Genomic DNA, 14,736 nt, shown 5'->3' on the forward strand with positions numbered 1-14,736 from the left:
GAGAGTGAGCGAGACAGCAAGAGAGCAAGAGAGTGAGAGAGAAAGAGAGAGAGAGAGAGAGAGTGCGCCATGGCAGAGTGTTCCAAAAAACGAAAATATAAAACGTACATCACCCCAGACTACACTAAAGTGTACCCCTGCCTAATAGGGGTCAAAAATAACGACAGTGTTGCTTGTTGCACTGTTTACAACAATGACTTTTCTATTGCCCATGGTGGGTTAAGACTGTAAAAGACATGTTGAGGTGAGTTTAACAGGTGTCATTCATTCATTAGCATAGCTAACGTTATTTAAACTAGCTGGCTAGCTGCTACAGGAGCTACTCTATTGCAGACATCCCACTTCTCTCAGAAGTTCTGGGAGTCTCCCACAAATTGATGGTGCTACCTCCCTGAAATGAGTTTTTGCAAGGTGGGATGTCTGATATCGGGACAGCGAGTCCTGGGGTCGATACCGATCGAAGCCCACGGTGAATCAGAAGCCCAGAGGTCTGCAGAAGCTGGGATCTGTGTGTCAACGCCCAATGTCCGCGAATCCACAAGTCTGCTGGAGGCCAAAGATACATATGTGCACGTGAGGGTGGGACGGAGGTTGTTTTGATGTTATTTTGCTGCAAGTTGTGTTTTGTGTTGTTCTGACGTACACTATGCACGTGCTATGTTTGTACTTGAGGGCTGCCTCCATCACATCGTTTGATTGCATTGGTTGTTAACGTAAACGTTGCATTTCACTGTATGTTTCGATGTACATTTGGTAAATAAATTAATCTGAAAATGAATGAATTGGAGGCAAGTGCTGCTTGGCCTGCAGTATTGTTTTTTCTTTCTCTCTCGCTATGTGTTATGTAATTGTGGGACGGGCAGCCCTCATCACTCCAACCCTCCCTCCGCCGAGTCGGCAGCTGAGCCAATGCCATGCCACACTGTTCACGTGAACGCTGCTGGTGCTCTCGCGAGATCTGGAGCAAATTTTCCTGTTTGAGACGGAGCTGAGCGCCTTCTCTTCAACAATTTGTCTGCAGGATGTTGTCCCGCTTACTGAAAGATCACCAGGCTAAGCAAAATGAACGCAAAGAGCTACAAGGTGAGTCCAAATGTTTATTTTTATATCATTAAACGAGAGTATCTGAGAGTATTTAACTGCTGCGAACCAGCTTGCGGTCGAGGCCCATATCTCCATGGAGACGAGTTTATGTTGTATGCTGATTGGTCCAAATAGCCTGAAGGTCTGCCTATATACGAAGCGTAGCCACAAACCTCTGTTCCTGATTTGTGGATTCAGCTGTTCGTCATAGTATCATAAGATTCCATTTTTATTTTATTTTGAAAAAGATCTAAGGGGTGTCCTGGTGAATAGTTGTTGTGCATGATAGGTTATCCACTTGTAATAAAATATTACTTCCTTTTTTTTAATTCAGTCAAAATTCTGTCAAATGGACTATATACTTTGGAGACATCAGAGAATACAGATGCTGGAATCTGCACCAAAAGGTGGAGGAACTCAGTGGGTTCTTCAGCTTTTTGGTGTGTTGCTGCATACTGTACTGAAACAAATTTTCGTTTATTGCATTTCACTTGTTTGTTCAAATTTGCGAGCAACATACCTAATACAAGCAACACACACAAAATGCTGAGTTCCTCTAGCATTTTGTGTGTTGCTCGGATTTCCAGCATCTGCAGATTTCCTCTTGTTTGTGATTTGATACCTAATATAAACCAGCTAATTAACTAAAGCTGTTTTAACTATTTCATAAAGCATGACATTCTCTGTTACAACACTTGAAAGACATTCATCGCCTATCTCTCATTTCAATAGAAACTCTTAAAATTAATAATCCCTATACGTTGATTCAGCCAGGCAAATGGTTCATCCCTATTCCTATCGAAAAACATTTTGGAGATCTCTGAAGTTTTCACTTCTCAGCTTTATTATTGAAATTCTTTTCTGTATTTTTCAATTCTTGTGGAACCCGTGGCTCTAGTGGTCTATCTATATCTGGGTAGTGAAACTGGTCACCACTGAATGCTAGAACTTTGACCCAGTCGCTGGTTTGTAGAGATTTATTGTTACCTCTTCGCTTCTGTATCCTCTTCCCCATTTGTGAAATCCCAAGTAATTGTGACTTTAATTACCTGCATTTATGCTTTAAATGGAATTGCTAATTTGCAATTATTTAGAATTTGGAACATCTAGCGGTCAAATGCTCTATATTTTATCTGGCGAGGGAGCTTTCCACCATCATCCTGGTAGCCGTGTACATTCCACCTCAGGCCAACACCTGGCAGGCACTGGAGGAGCTGAGCAATGTAATCAGCAGGCATAAAACAGCAAATGCTGATGTTTTCCTTATCTATCAGGTAAATTTGAAGAAGTCTCTGAACAACTACCACCAGCATATTTCAGTTGTGGAACCAGAGGAGCCGACACACTTGACCACTGTTATACCAAGATCAAGAATGCTTACCGAGTTGTCCCACGCCCACACTTTTGAAAATCTGATCATCTGGCTGTACTTCTACTCCCAGCGCATAAACAGAGACTAAAGACCATAGCAGCAGTGATGAGGACCAAGTGCTTACAGGACTGCTTTGAGTCAGTGGACTGGACAATATTCAGGTATTCATCATCAAGTCTGAATGAATATGTCACAGTTGCCACCGACTTCATCAAGACCTGTGTTCGGGAACATGCCAGACGTACCCAAACCAAAACCGTGGATGATTCATGTCTGCTGAGGGCTAGAACTGTGGCATTCAAGACTGTGATCCAGAAATATACAGGAAGTCCAGGTGTGACCTATGGAATGCTATCTTAAGGGTGAAGAAACAAATCTGATTGAGGTTAGAGACAGAATCGAATACACGTCAGCTCTGGCAGGATTTGCAGGCCATTGCTTTCTACAAAGTGAAACCTAACATCATGAATGGCTGTGATGCTTCACTCCCAGATGAGCTCAGCACCTTTCATACACACTCTGAAAGGGAGAATCAAACTGCAGTATCTGGTGGCCCCGTGATCTCTGTCTCAGAGGCTGATATCAGAACACCTTACATGAGAGTGAACTTTTGCAGGCCCTGATGGGGAACCTGGTGGGATCTGAAAGCCTGTGCCAAGCAAGTAACGGGGTTGTTTAAGAACATTTTCAAGCTCTCACTGCTACATTTGGAGGATCCCACCTGCTTCAAAAGGGCAACAATTATACCAGTGCCCAGGAAGAGCAGGGTGAGCTGCCTCAATGATTATCACCCATTAGCACTCGTATCTACTGTGATAAAGTGCTTTGAGAGGTTGGTCATGGCTAGAATCAACTCCTGCCTAATCAAGGACCTATTGAAATTTGCCTATTGCAAATTTAGGTTGACAGCAGATGCAATCTCACTGGCTCTCCACTTGTCCTTGGATCACCTGGACAATAGTAATACCTATATCAGGCTGCTGTTTATTAACTACAGTTCAGAGTTCAACCCAATCAACAAGCTCCAAAACCTGGGCCTCTGTACCTCCTGCAACTGGATTCTTGACTTACTCACCAGGAGACCACAGTCTGTGCGGATCAGAAATAACATCTCCTCCTTGCTGACAATCAGCACTGGCACACCTCAAGGATGCGTGCTTAGCCCACTGCTCTACTCCCTCTACACCCATGGTTGTGTGGCTAGGCACAACTCCCATGCTATCTTTAAATTTGTCAACGACGCAATTGTTGGCAGAATTTCAAATGGTGATGAGAAGGCATAGAGCTGGTTGAGTGGTGTCTCACTCAACATCAGTAAAACCGAATAATTTATTTGTGGATTTCAGGAAAGGGAAGTCGAGGGAACACACACCAGTCCTCATCGAGGGATCAGAAGTGGAAAGGGTGAGCAGTTTCAAGTTCCTGGGTGTCAACGTCTCTGAGGATCTTCCTGCTTCCAACATACTGCTGCAATTACAAAGGAGACACAACAGTGGATATATTTCATTAGGAGTTTGAGGATAATTGGTATGACACCAAAGACTCAAGCAAATTTCTATGGATGTAATGTGGAGAGCATCTTAACTGGTTGTATCACTGTGGTACGGAGGGGCCAGTGCACAAGATCAGAAAAAGCTGCAGGAAGTTGTAAACTCAGCCATCTCTATCATAGCCATTAGTTTCCCTAGCATCCATGACACTTTCAAAAGGTGATGACTCAAAAAGGCGTTATTACGGACTTCCATCACCCAGGACGTGCCCTATTCTCATTGCTACCATCACGGAGGAGTTACAGGAGCCAGAAGACACACATTCAACATTTCAGGAACAGCTTCTTTCCCTCTGCCTTCAGATTTCGGAATGAACAATGAACCCATGAACATTACCTTGTTATTTTTCACTTCTTTTTGCACTACTTATTTAGTTTTCTTTTTTATTTATACTCATTGTAATTTATAGCTTTTATTATTATGTATTGCAAATTACTGTTGCCGCAAAATAACAAATTTCATGACGTATGCTGGTGACACTAAACCAAATTCTGATTCACACCTGGATGTTTTTATTCACCCACACTGTTCAGCATTTTTTCATCATGTGTATGTTCCCATTCCTTGTTTGGTCATGCAGGCTTATCTGCAGTTATTTGCTTGTTTGTCGATCAAAAAAGCATTTTTTAAAATCTTGCGGTCCACCATGTTATTTATTACAGCATTTATTTTTGTATCAGCAACAAATTTTTTATGCTGTGATTTTTAGGTCTGAGTATTAAGTATTTATCAAGTGGGCTGAGCACAACCTTGGGTTTACTCCACGTGCAATTTTTCTACATTAGAGCAATATCCATCAAATCAGGTCTTGTTTCAAGTTCAAGTTTAATTGTCATTCAACCAAACATGAATACAGTGAAACAAAACAGTATTATTCTAAGACCAAGGTGCAAAACACAGGACTAACATTCATACACAGCACATGGGACAGATAGCACATTTAAGATAGCAGTAAAATACAGTCACACACACAAAAAATATAGTCCAAGCAGTCAAACACAATATGGATCATCTTCTGCTAGGCGAGCACTTCCTGTTATTTAACCAGCTTCCTTTCCGGTAGTCTGGCCTTGCATATGGTGCTGACATATTCCCTGGGAAAGCTGCTCTGCTGGTGCACCAAGATGTGTGCATTGCTTCAATTGCAGAATCAGAATTGGATTTATTATCATTGACTTGCGATATGAAATTTGTTGTTTTGTGGCAGCCATACAATTCACAGACTTAAAAGTTAATATAGATTACAAACTTTAATAATAGTATATAAAAAGGAATAATGTGGTGTTTATAGGTGGTGAACATTCAGAAATCTGATGTTGGAGGGAAAGAAATTGGCAGCCACGCATTTCCCTTGCCACTGCTATTAGTTCTTGTTTTCCCTCCCTAAACATCTCTCCTACATGACCTTACTCTTGGTAAGGTTTTCGTCCTCTGGCTATGTCACCTCCTGTGAATGACTGTCAAATTTTGTTTGACAGTTAGTTCCTGAAGCACCTTGGGATGTTATTGTTGGTTCACCACTGTGGCACACATTGCTGATTATATGTGCAATATGTTTTTATGGCAGCCTTCAGTAAAATAAAAAGGATGTTTGGAGCATCTGGATGTTTTATAGATTTCCATGTTTCTGCACTTACAGCACCAGTGCTACCTTTCTTGCTGAATGCTTTCTTGAATATAATTTGGTGCAACATTTCCATTGAGACAACTAACCATCTGTTGCTTTAAAATCTTCATGACCTAGCTTCTTAGCTAGCTCTTCTGACTTGTTTTTTTAAAACGTAGATCCACTGATACGTACACCTCGTCCAGTTACAATGGAAAGCCATTGATTGAGGGGCACTTCAACATCTGGATGCTTAGCTTCATGCTTTTGTTTATGGGATGTTCCCTGTTGTCCCTCGCATAATGCCCATTCTTCTCACAGCTTATCTTGTATCAAGCGTGCAATTGTAGATTTCAGCGCTCCAGTCAACATCTGGATGCTTAGCTTCATGCTTTTGTTTATGGGATGTTCCCTGTTGTCCCTCGCATAATGCCCATTCTTCTCACAGCTTATCTTGTATCAAGCGTGCAATTGTAGATTTCAGCGCTCCAGTCAACATCTGGATGCTTAGCTTCATGCTTTTGTTTATGGGATGTTCCCTGTTGTCCCTCGCATAATGCCCATTCTTCTCACAGCTTATCTTGTATCAAGCGTGCAATTGTAGATTTCAGCGCTCCAGTTATCTCTGCCAGCTGATGATGAGTGGTGTTGGGTGGACGCCTTTTAATTTGGCCCAGTAGGGTATTTTTTCGACTAGTGCCATCTTTTCATGACAAGGGTCTCAAAAAAAATTGTCAAAATTTTAAAAAAAGCCAAAATGATCAAAAATCACTGCTTTTTGAATTGGTGTCCATTGGCCCAAATGGATAAAATAACACAGCACACTCAACTGTTGCAACTGTTTACTCTAAGCACAGTGTAATGTCTAACAGCCACATGACTGTACGTGACTGACCATCTCCTGCCCCAATTAAACGGGATTGTTTCCCAAATAAAGCAAAGGGATTCCCAGCTATTTTCTCAATTTGTTTTTGTTCTTTAAGAGTTGTCCCTAATAAGTGGCTGTCCCAATTAACGGATTGCCCAATTGACCAAAATCCACTGTAATACATTCCTTTAATATGTCCACTCTAATATCTCCCCACCTGTTACCTTTAATATCATAAAGCCATGGGAACAGAATTAGGCCTTTTGTCTTTTTGAGTCTGCTGCGCCATTCCATCATGGCTGATTTATTATCTCGTTCAGTGCTATTCTCCTGCATTCTCTCTGTAACCTTTGATGCCCTGACTAATCAAGAAAATATCAACCTTCACTTTAAATATACCCGAAGACGTGGCCTCCACAGACATCTGTGGCAATGATTTCCACAGATTCACTACCTTTTGACTAAAGAAATTCCTCCTCATCTCTGTTCTAAAGGGATGTCCCTCTATTCCAAGGCTGTTCTCTGGTCCTAGACTTCTCTCGCTATAGGAAACATCCTCTCCACATCCACTCTAACTAGGCCTTTAAATATTTGATATGTTTCAGTGAGATCCTCCCTCATTGTATTCTAGTCCTCTTGAAATTAATACATTTGCCTTCCTTACTACCAACTCAACCTGCAAGTTATCCTTTAGGAAATCCTGCTTGAGGACTCCCAAGTCCCTTTGCACCTCTGATTTTATTTTTTGAATTTTCTCCCTGCTCAGAAAATATTCCACACCTTTATTCTTTCTATCAAAGTGCATGACCATACACTTCCCTATGCTACCTTCCATCTGCCACTTCTTTGCCTATTCCCCTAAGTCCTTCTTCAGATTCCCTACTTCCTCATTAGTACCTGTCCCTTCACCTATCGTCATATCGTCTGCAAACTTGACCAGAAAACCATCAATTCTGTCATCCAAATCACTGACATATAATTTGAAAAGAAGCAGACCCAACACTGACCCCAGTGGCACACCACTAGTCACTGGCAGCCAACCAGAAAAGGTGCACGTTATTCCCACACTTTGCTTCCTGTCAGTCTGCCAATCTTCTGTCCATGCTAGTAATCTTTCCTTTAATACCATGAGCTCTTGTTAAGCAGCCTTATGTGTGGCACCTTGTCAAATGCCTTATGAAAATCCAAGTAAACAACATCCACTGACTCTCCTTTGTCTATCCCAACTGTTATTTCCTCAAAGAATTCGAATAGATTTGTCAGGCAAGATCTCCCCTTAAGGTACCCAAGCTGACTTTGGCCTATTTTATTGTGTGTTTCCAAGTATTCTGAAACCTCATCCTTGATAATGGACTCCAACATCTTCCCAACCAGTGAAGTCAAGGTAACTGGCCTATAACTTCCTTTCTTCTGCCTCCCTCCCTTAAAGAATGGAGTGACATTTGCACTTTTCCAGTCCTCAGGAACCATTCCAGAATCTGATTCTTGAAAGATCATTACTTTGAAATAATGAAGAAGATGGCATCAGCAAACAATGTGACCATAGGTGACACCCTTCATTCAGTTCACAGAACTGCTTCTTTTAGTTCTTCTTCTTTTAAATATAATTCTGCTACTGTTGGAACCTGTGATTTACATTTTGATGGTGTGGTTTTGGGCTGATTGTGCAATCTGGCACTTTGCTGTCTCTGAGGGTGTTTGGTGAGGTTTCGAGCAGTGTGTGCAGCCTGGAGAACAAGAAGCCTGGATCGACTCCACTGCTCATCGATTAAAGCATTGAGCAAGTTTGAAATCAACAAGGATGAGAGTGGAAGACAAGCAGGTGTTCAGTGCCGTATGTCTGCATTTGACCCGTCTCTCTTGCTCGCTACTCGCTGTTCCCAGAGGAAGATACGTGTGTATGACTGGTCTCCCTCCCTCTTGCTAGATGCTGCTAGGGTGCCTGCATTTGACCAGTTTTTCCCCTCTCTCACCCCCCCTCTCCTCCTCCCCCCTCTCCTCCTCCCCCCTCTCCTCCTCCCCCCTCTCCTCCTCCCCCCTCTCCTCCTCCCCCCCTCTCCTCCTCCCCCCTCTCCTCCTCCCCCCCTCTCCTCCTCCCCCCCCTCTCCTCCTCCCCCCCTCTCCTCCTCCCCCCCTCTCCTCCTCCCCCCCTCTCCTCCTCCCCCCCTCTCCTCCTCCCCCCTCTCCTCCTCCCCCCTCTCCTCCTCCCCCCTCTCCTCCTCCCCCCTCTCCTCCTCCCCCCCTCTCCTCCTCCCCCTCTCCTCCCCCCCCCCTCCTCCTCCCCCCCTCCCCTCCTCCTCCCCCCTCCCCTCCTCCTCCCCCCCTCCCCTCCTCCTCCCCCCCTCCCCTCCTCCTCCCCCCCCTCCCCTCCTCCTCCCCCCCTCCCCTCCTCCTCCCCCCCTCCCCTCCTCCTCCCCCCTCCCCTCCTCCTCCCCCCCTCCCCTCCTCCTCCCCCCCTCCCCTCCTCCTCCCCCCCTCCCCTCCTCCTCCCCCCCTCCCCTCCTCCTCCCCCCTCCCCTCCTCCTCCCCCCCTCCCCTCCTCCTCCTCCCCCTCCCCTCCTCCTCCTCCCCCTCCCCTCCTCCTCCCCCCTCCCCTCCTCCTCCCCCCTCCCCTCCTCCTCCCCCTCCCCTCCTCCTCCCCCCTCCCCTCCTCCTCCCCCCTCCCCTCCTCCTCCCCCCTCCCCTCCTCCTCCCCCCCTCCCCTCCTCCTCCCCCTCCCCTCCTCCTCCCCCCTCCCCTCCTCTCCTCCCCTCCCCTCCCCTCCTCCCCCCCTTCCGGAAGATGGTTCCAGAGTGTTTGATCTTGGGCAAGGTTTAATCGACCCAGTTTGTAGATTGGACTCTGTAGTTTATGTTATATATGTTTCTGGTTACTCTTTTTTTTAAATTGTGATTTTAATTGGGACGGACTGGCTCTGTGGCCTGCAGTCAATGAATGACACAGCCCCAAATTGAACTGAACTGAACATTCCTAGACTGTTTCACTGACTTTATGGTTTGATGTTTTATATTCTGTGTTTTTCACTAGTTTTTTTGTCATGTGCACGATTTGTTCTTTTATTTGCACGTTGGGTGTTTGATGGTTTCTTTGAACGGGTTCCATGGTGTTTCATTGTTTCATGGCTGTCCGTGGGAAGATGAATCTCAGGGTTGTATGCTGCATACATACTTTGATAGTAAACATACTTTGCATCCTTAATGCCTCCACAATCTCTTCAGCTACCTCTTTCAGAACCCTGGGTGTAGTCCATCAGGTCTGGGTGAATTATCGACCTTCAGACCTTTCAGCTTCCCAAGCACCTTCACCTTAGTAATAGCACTGCACTCACTTCTGGCCCCTGAGACTTGAATTTCTGGCATACTGCTACTGTTTCCACGGTGAAGACTGACGCAAAATTCTTAAGTTCGTCTGCTATTTCTTTGGCCCCAATGCTACCTTTCCAGCAGTTCGATATATATTCTCACCTATCTTTTACTCTTGATATATCTGAAAAAACTTTTGGTATCCCCTGTTATATTATTGGCTGGCTTACCTTTCTATTTCATCTTTTCCCTCTATGGCTTTTTAGTTGCATGAACTTGGTTTCTAAAAACTTCCCAATCCTCTAACTTCCCAGCAATTTTTGCTATATCATGTGCTTTCTCTTTTGTTTTTGTACTTATCAGCCACGGTTGCCTACTCCTCCTTTTAGAATACTTCTTCATCTTTGTATCTACTCTGCGCCTTCCAAATTGTTCCCAGAAACTCCACCCTTTGCTGTTCTGCCATTACCCTGCTACTGTCCACTTCCAATCAACTTTGCTCAACTGCTCTCTCATGTCTCTGTAATTCCCTTTACTTCACTGTAATACTGATGCATGTGACTCTAGCTTTTCCTCTCGAACTGCAGGGTGAATTCTATCATATTATGATCACGGCCTCCGAAGAGTTCCTTTACCTCAAGTGCCCGAATCAAATCTGGTTCAGTACACAATAACCAATCCAGAATTGCCTTTTCCCTTGTTGGCTCAACCATAAGCTGCTCTAAAAAGCCATCTCGTAGACATTCTACTAATTCCCTCTTTTGGGATCCAAAATTAGCATCAACCTGATTTTCCCAATCTACCTGAGTATTGAAATCCCCCATGACTCGCAAACTGCCCTTTTTACATGCCTTTTCTATCTCCCATTGTAATTTGTAGTCCACATCCTGGCTACTGTTCAGAGGCCTGTATATAACTCCCATCAGGGTCTTTTTTCCCTTGCAGTTTCTTAACTCTACCCCCAAGGATTCTACATCTTCCCACAAGGATTCTACAATGTTACCTCTTTCTAAGGATTTAACTTCATTTTTTACCTACAGAGCCACACCACCCCCTTTGCCTACCTGCCTATCCTTTCGAAACAGTGCGTATCCTTGCATGTTAACATAGAACATAGAATAGTACAGCACATTACAGGCCCTTCGGCCCACAATGTTGTGTCGACCCTCAAACCTTGTCTCCCATATAACCCCTCACCTTAAATTCCTCCATATACCTGTCTAGTAGTCTCTTAAACTTCACTAGTGTGTCTGCCTCCACCACTGACTCAGGCAGTGCATTCCATGCACCAATCACTCTCTGAGTAAAAAAAACCTTCCTCTAATATCCCCCTTGAACTTCCTACCCCTTACCTTAAAGCCATGTCCTCTTGTATTGAGCAGTGGTGCCCTGGGGAAGAGGCACTGGCTATCCACTCTATCTATTCCTCTTATTATCTTGTACACCTCTATCATGTCTCCTCTCATTCTCCTTCTCTCCAAAGAGTAAAGCCCTAGCTCCCTTAATCTCTGATCATAATGCATACTTTCTAAACCAGGCAGCATCCTGTACCCTTTCCAATGCTTCCACATCCTTCCTATAGTGAGGTGACCAGAACTGGACCAGAAGCTCCTAACTATGATATTCTTTCAGCAACGATTCAGTAATACCCACAACGTTTTACCTACCAATCTCGAAGGGTGCTACAACGTTATCTACTTTATTCCGTATACTGCGTGCATTATAATGGCCCCCTCTCTGGTTAGGTGTAAGCTGTCCTTTTGGTACAGGTCATGCCTTCCCCAGAAGAGATCCCAGTGATCCAGAAATCTGAAACCCTGAACCCTACACTAATTCTTCAACCACACATTAATCTGCAACTAATCCTCACTGGCAAGTGGCACAGGCAGCAATCCAGAGATTAGTAGCCTGGAAGTTCTGCTTTTCAGCTTCTTGCCTAACTTCCTATATTCTCTTAAGGACCTCTTCCCTTTTTCTACTTAATGTCATTGATGCCAATATGTACCATGACTTCTGGCTGTCCACTCTCCCCATTTAGAATGCTATAGACCTATTCCAAGATATCCCTGACCCTGGCACCTGGGAGGCAACATACCATCCAGGTCTCTTTCACGTCCACAGAATCGCCTGTCCGCTCTTCTAACTATGGACTCCCTTATCTCTATTGCACTCCTCTTCTGCCCCCTTTCCCTTTTGAGCTACAGAGCCAGACTCAGTGTCAGAGATCTGGTCACTGTGGCCTCTCCTGGTAGGTTGTTGCCCCAACAGTATCCAAAGCGCTATACTTATTGAGGGGAACGGTCACAGGAGTACTCTGCGCCAGCTACCTATTCCCTTTCCTTCTCCTGACAGGTAACTGCATTCTACAAGGAGTTGGGAGTGACTACCTCCTTTTAGCTCCTATCTGTCACTTCCTCATTCACCCATATGAGCCAAAGGTCATCTAGCTGTAGCTTCAGTTCCTTAATGTAGTCTCTAAGGAGCTGCAGCTCAATGGACTTTGTGCAGGTGTAGTTATCAGGAAGACAGGAGGTCTCCCAGCATTCCCATATTTCGCATGAAGAACATACAACTAACCCTGGACCCATTCTCATCACATATATGTACTAATAGACAAAGAAAGAGAAAAATAAACATACTAGAACTTGGAGCTTCCACCTGTTCTCACCCAAGCTGGTTGAACCAATGCCTGTCCACTATTGCATTGTCCACTCGAGCAGTGGCCACTCCACATGCACCTCGCTCCTTTTTATTGGCCTTTGCCAAGAACTTGATAGATCATTAAGATTGCAGCCCACTGAAAAGTCCCAAAAGGCCCTGAGTTTTGCATGCTTATTGGCTTGCAGGATGCATACAGCATTTTAAAATTTAATTTCAGGTGCACTGTGTTCATGTTTTGCTCTGTACCTGTAATGATTTGCAGATTCGGAGCTTGGTCTTCTAGTAAGTCATGAGGGATTTAGTGGCTTACTTTTCTCAGCAGTATAAATCTGTCTGGACCCATTTCTCAAGTTAAAAAGAGTAAAAGGAATAAAGCACTGAGATGCTGGACTTTGACCCTGTTTGCAAACAGTGTTCATTTCTTGGAGAATTTCTAGCCTGAGTACAAAGCTACTGTCTGAATTGATGGAGCTTTTAATTTTGTTTTTCTGCCTTTTCATGTTCAGAGTATCACGAACATTGGCTTCTCTGACTGCACTCATACCATTACCACTGGCACCCCCAAGAATATAACTTGGCCTTGTCCTATTTTTCAACTACTTCGTTCTCTTTGGCAATGTCATGGTGGCATAAGAGTGCAGCAAGTAGTATTGCTGCTTCATAACCCCCGTGATCCAGCTTTGATCCTGAAATCTGGTGCTGTTCTCCCGTGACTGAAGGTTTCCACAAGGTGCTTATGGCTTTCTTCCCACATCCCAAAGGCATGCTTGTTGGTATGTGAGCCTACTGTCAATTGCCCCTAGTGGGTTTTAGGAGAATCACTGGGTAGTCATGGGTGTATGTGAGATAAAACATTACAGAGATGTAATGGGTGGGGGGGGGCGGTGGAGATGTAGGGTTTCTTTGAGTGCTAGTACAGACAAGATGGGCTGAATGGCCCCTTCTCTGTCATAAAGAAATATGTAGAATCATCTAAAAGCTCACTGTCAATTATTTCTCTGCTAATGATCCCCAGCACTGCATGACCATCACGTCTCTACTGTCTCTAAGTTAGACTGTTTGCCTGAGATCTGCTATAAGGTCTAATCACAGAGATGTAGGAATTTCCTTAACCCAAACATCACCAGCTTCTGGTTCCTATCACAGATTCCATCCCTTTGTCACCAAACCCATTCCTTTCACTGTGTGGAAAATGAAAAGACAATTTGCAATCATGTTACATTTGGCCCAGAGCTATGAAGCAAGTTTGCACCATTACTAAGAATGCCTGTTTCCACCTTGGTACGTTGCCTAACTCTACTCCTGCCTCAGGTCATATGTTTGCCAAAACTCACAGGTTTCTCTTTGTCATCTTTAGCCTTGGTTATTTTTATGCATCCCAAGCTTGTTTGCCTCACTGATGCCATCCAAAACATCTGCCGGACGATGCTGAGGATGTTCTATGAGTCTGTGGTGGCCAGTGCTATCATGTTTGCTGTTGTGTGCTGGGGCAGCAGGCTGAGGGTAGCAGACACCAACAGAATCAACAAACTCATTCGTAAGGCCAGTGATGTTGTGGGGATGGAACTGGACTCTCTGACGGTGGTGTCTGAAAAGAGGGTGCTGTCTAAGTTGCATGCCATCTTGGTCAATGTCTCCCATCCACTACATAATGTACTGGGTGGGCACAGGAGTACATTCAGCCAGAGACTCATTCCACCGAGATGCAGCACAGAGCGTCATAGGAAGTCATTCCTGCCTGTGGCCATCAAACTTTACAACTCCTCCCTTGGAGGGTCAGACACCCTGAGCCAATAGGCTGGTCCTGGACTTCTTTCATAATTTACTGGCATAATTTACATATTACTATTTAACCATTTATGGTTTTATTACTATTTAATTATTTATGGTGCAACTGTAACAAAAACCAATTTCCCCCGGGATCAATAAAGTATGACTATGACTAAAACGCTGCTTCCCATGTCTTAACTCGCATCATGTTACCAACCTATAGTTGGTTCTGTATGACAGATTTTAAAATGGACTTCTGCATGTAATGGAATTGTCTCTTTTTCATGAGATATAAAAGGCCTGTAAAAAGTTATGTTCTTAAAGGTATTTTTTTAAAGATTAACTTTATTTGTCATACATAAATCAAATCATTGAAACACACAGTGAAAGCATAGTTTCTGTCAAATCAAATCAGCACGGATGTGCTGGGGCTAGCTCACAAGCGTCACCATGCTTCTGTGTCAATGTAGCAGGCCCACACTTTACTAGCCCTAACCCATACGTCTTTGAATATGCTTCATGCC

The 14,736-nt window shown here is 44.3% G+C and overlaps 1 protein-coding gene across 2 annotated transcripts in view; it reads left to right on the forward strand.

The window, feature by feature from the left end:
• The first annotated feature begins 941 nt into the window (after positions 1–941).
• Positions 942–14,736, forward strand: part of bloc1s1 (biogenesis of lysosomal organelles complex-1, subunit 1) — a 130,451-nt gene continuing 116,656 nt past the window's right edge. For both annotated transcript variants that reach the window (XM_063037756.1, XM_063037755.1), the window contains exon 1: positions 942–1,083. In XM_063037756.1, coding sequence (XP_062893826.1) covers positions 1,023–1,083 — 61 coding nt within the window. In that variant the 5' untranslated portion in view covers positions 942–1,022. The remainder of the gene's footprint in view (positions 1,084–14,736) is intronic.

This window comes from Mobula hypostoma, chromosome X1 (assembly GCF_963921235.1).
Source record: "Mobula hypostoma chromosome X1, sMobHyp1.1, whole genome shotgun sequence".
Classification (NCBI taxonomy): domain Eukaryota; kingdom Metazoa; phylum Chordata; class Chondrichthyes; order Myliobatiformes; family Myliobatidae; genus Mobula; species Mobula hypostoma.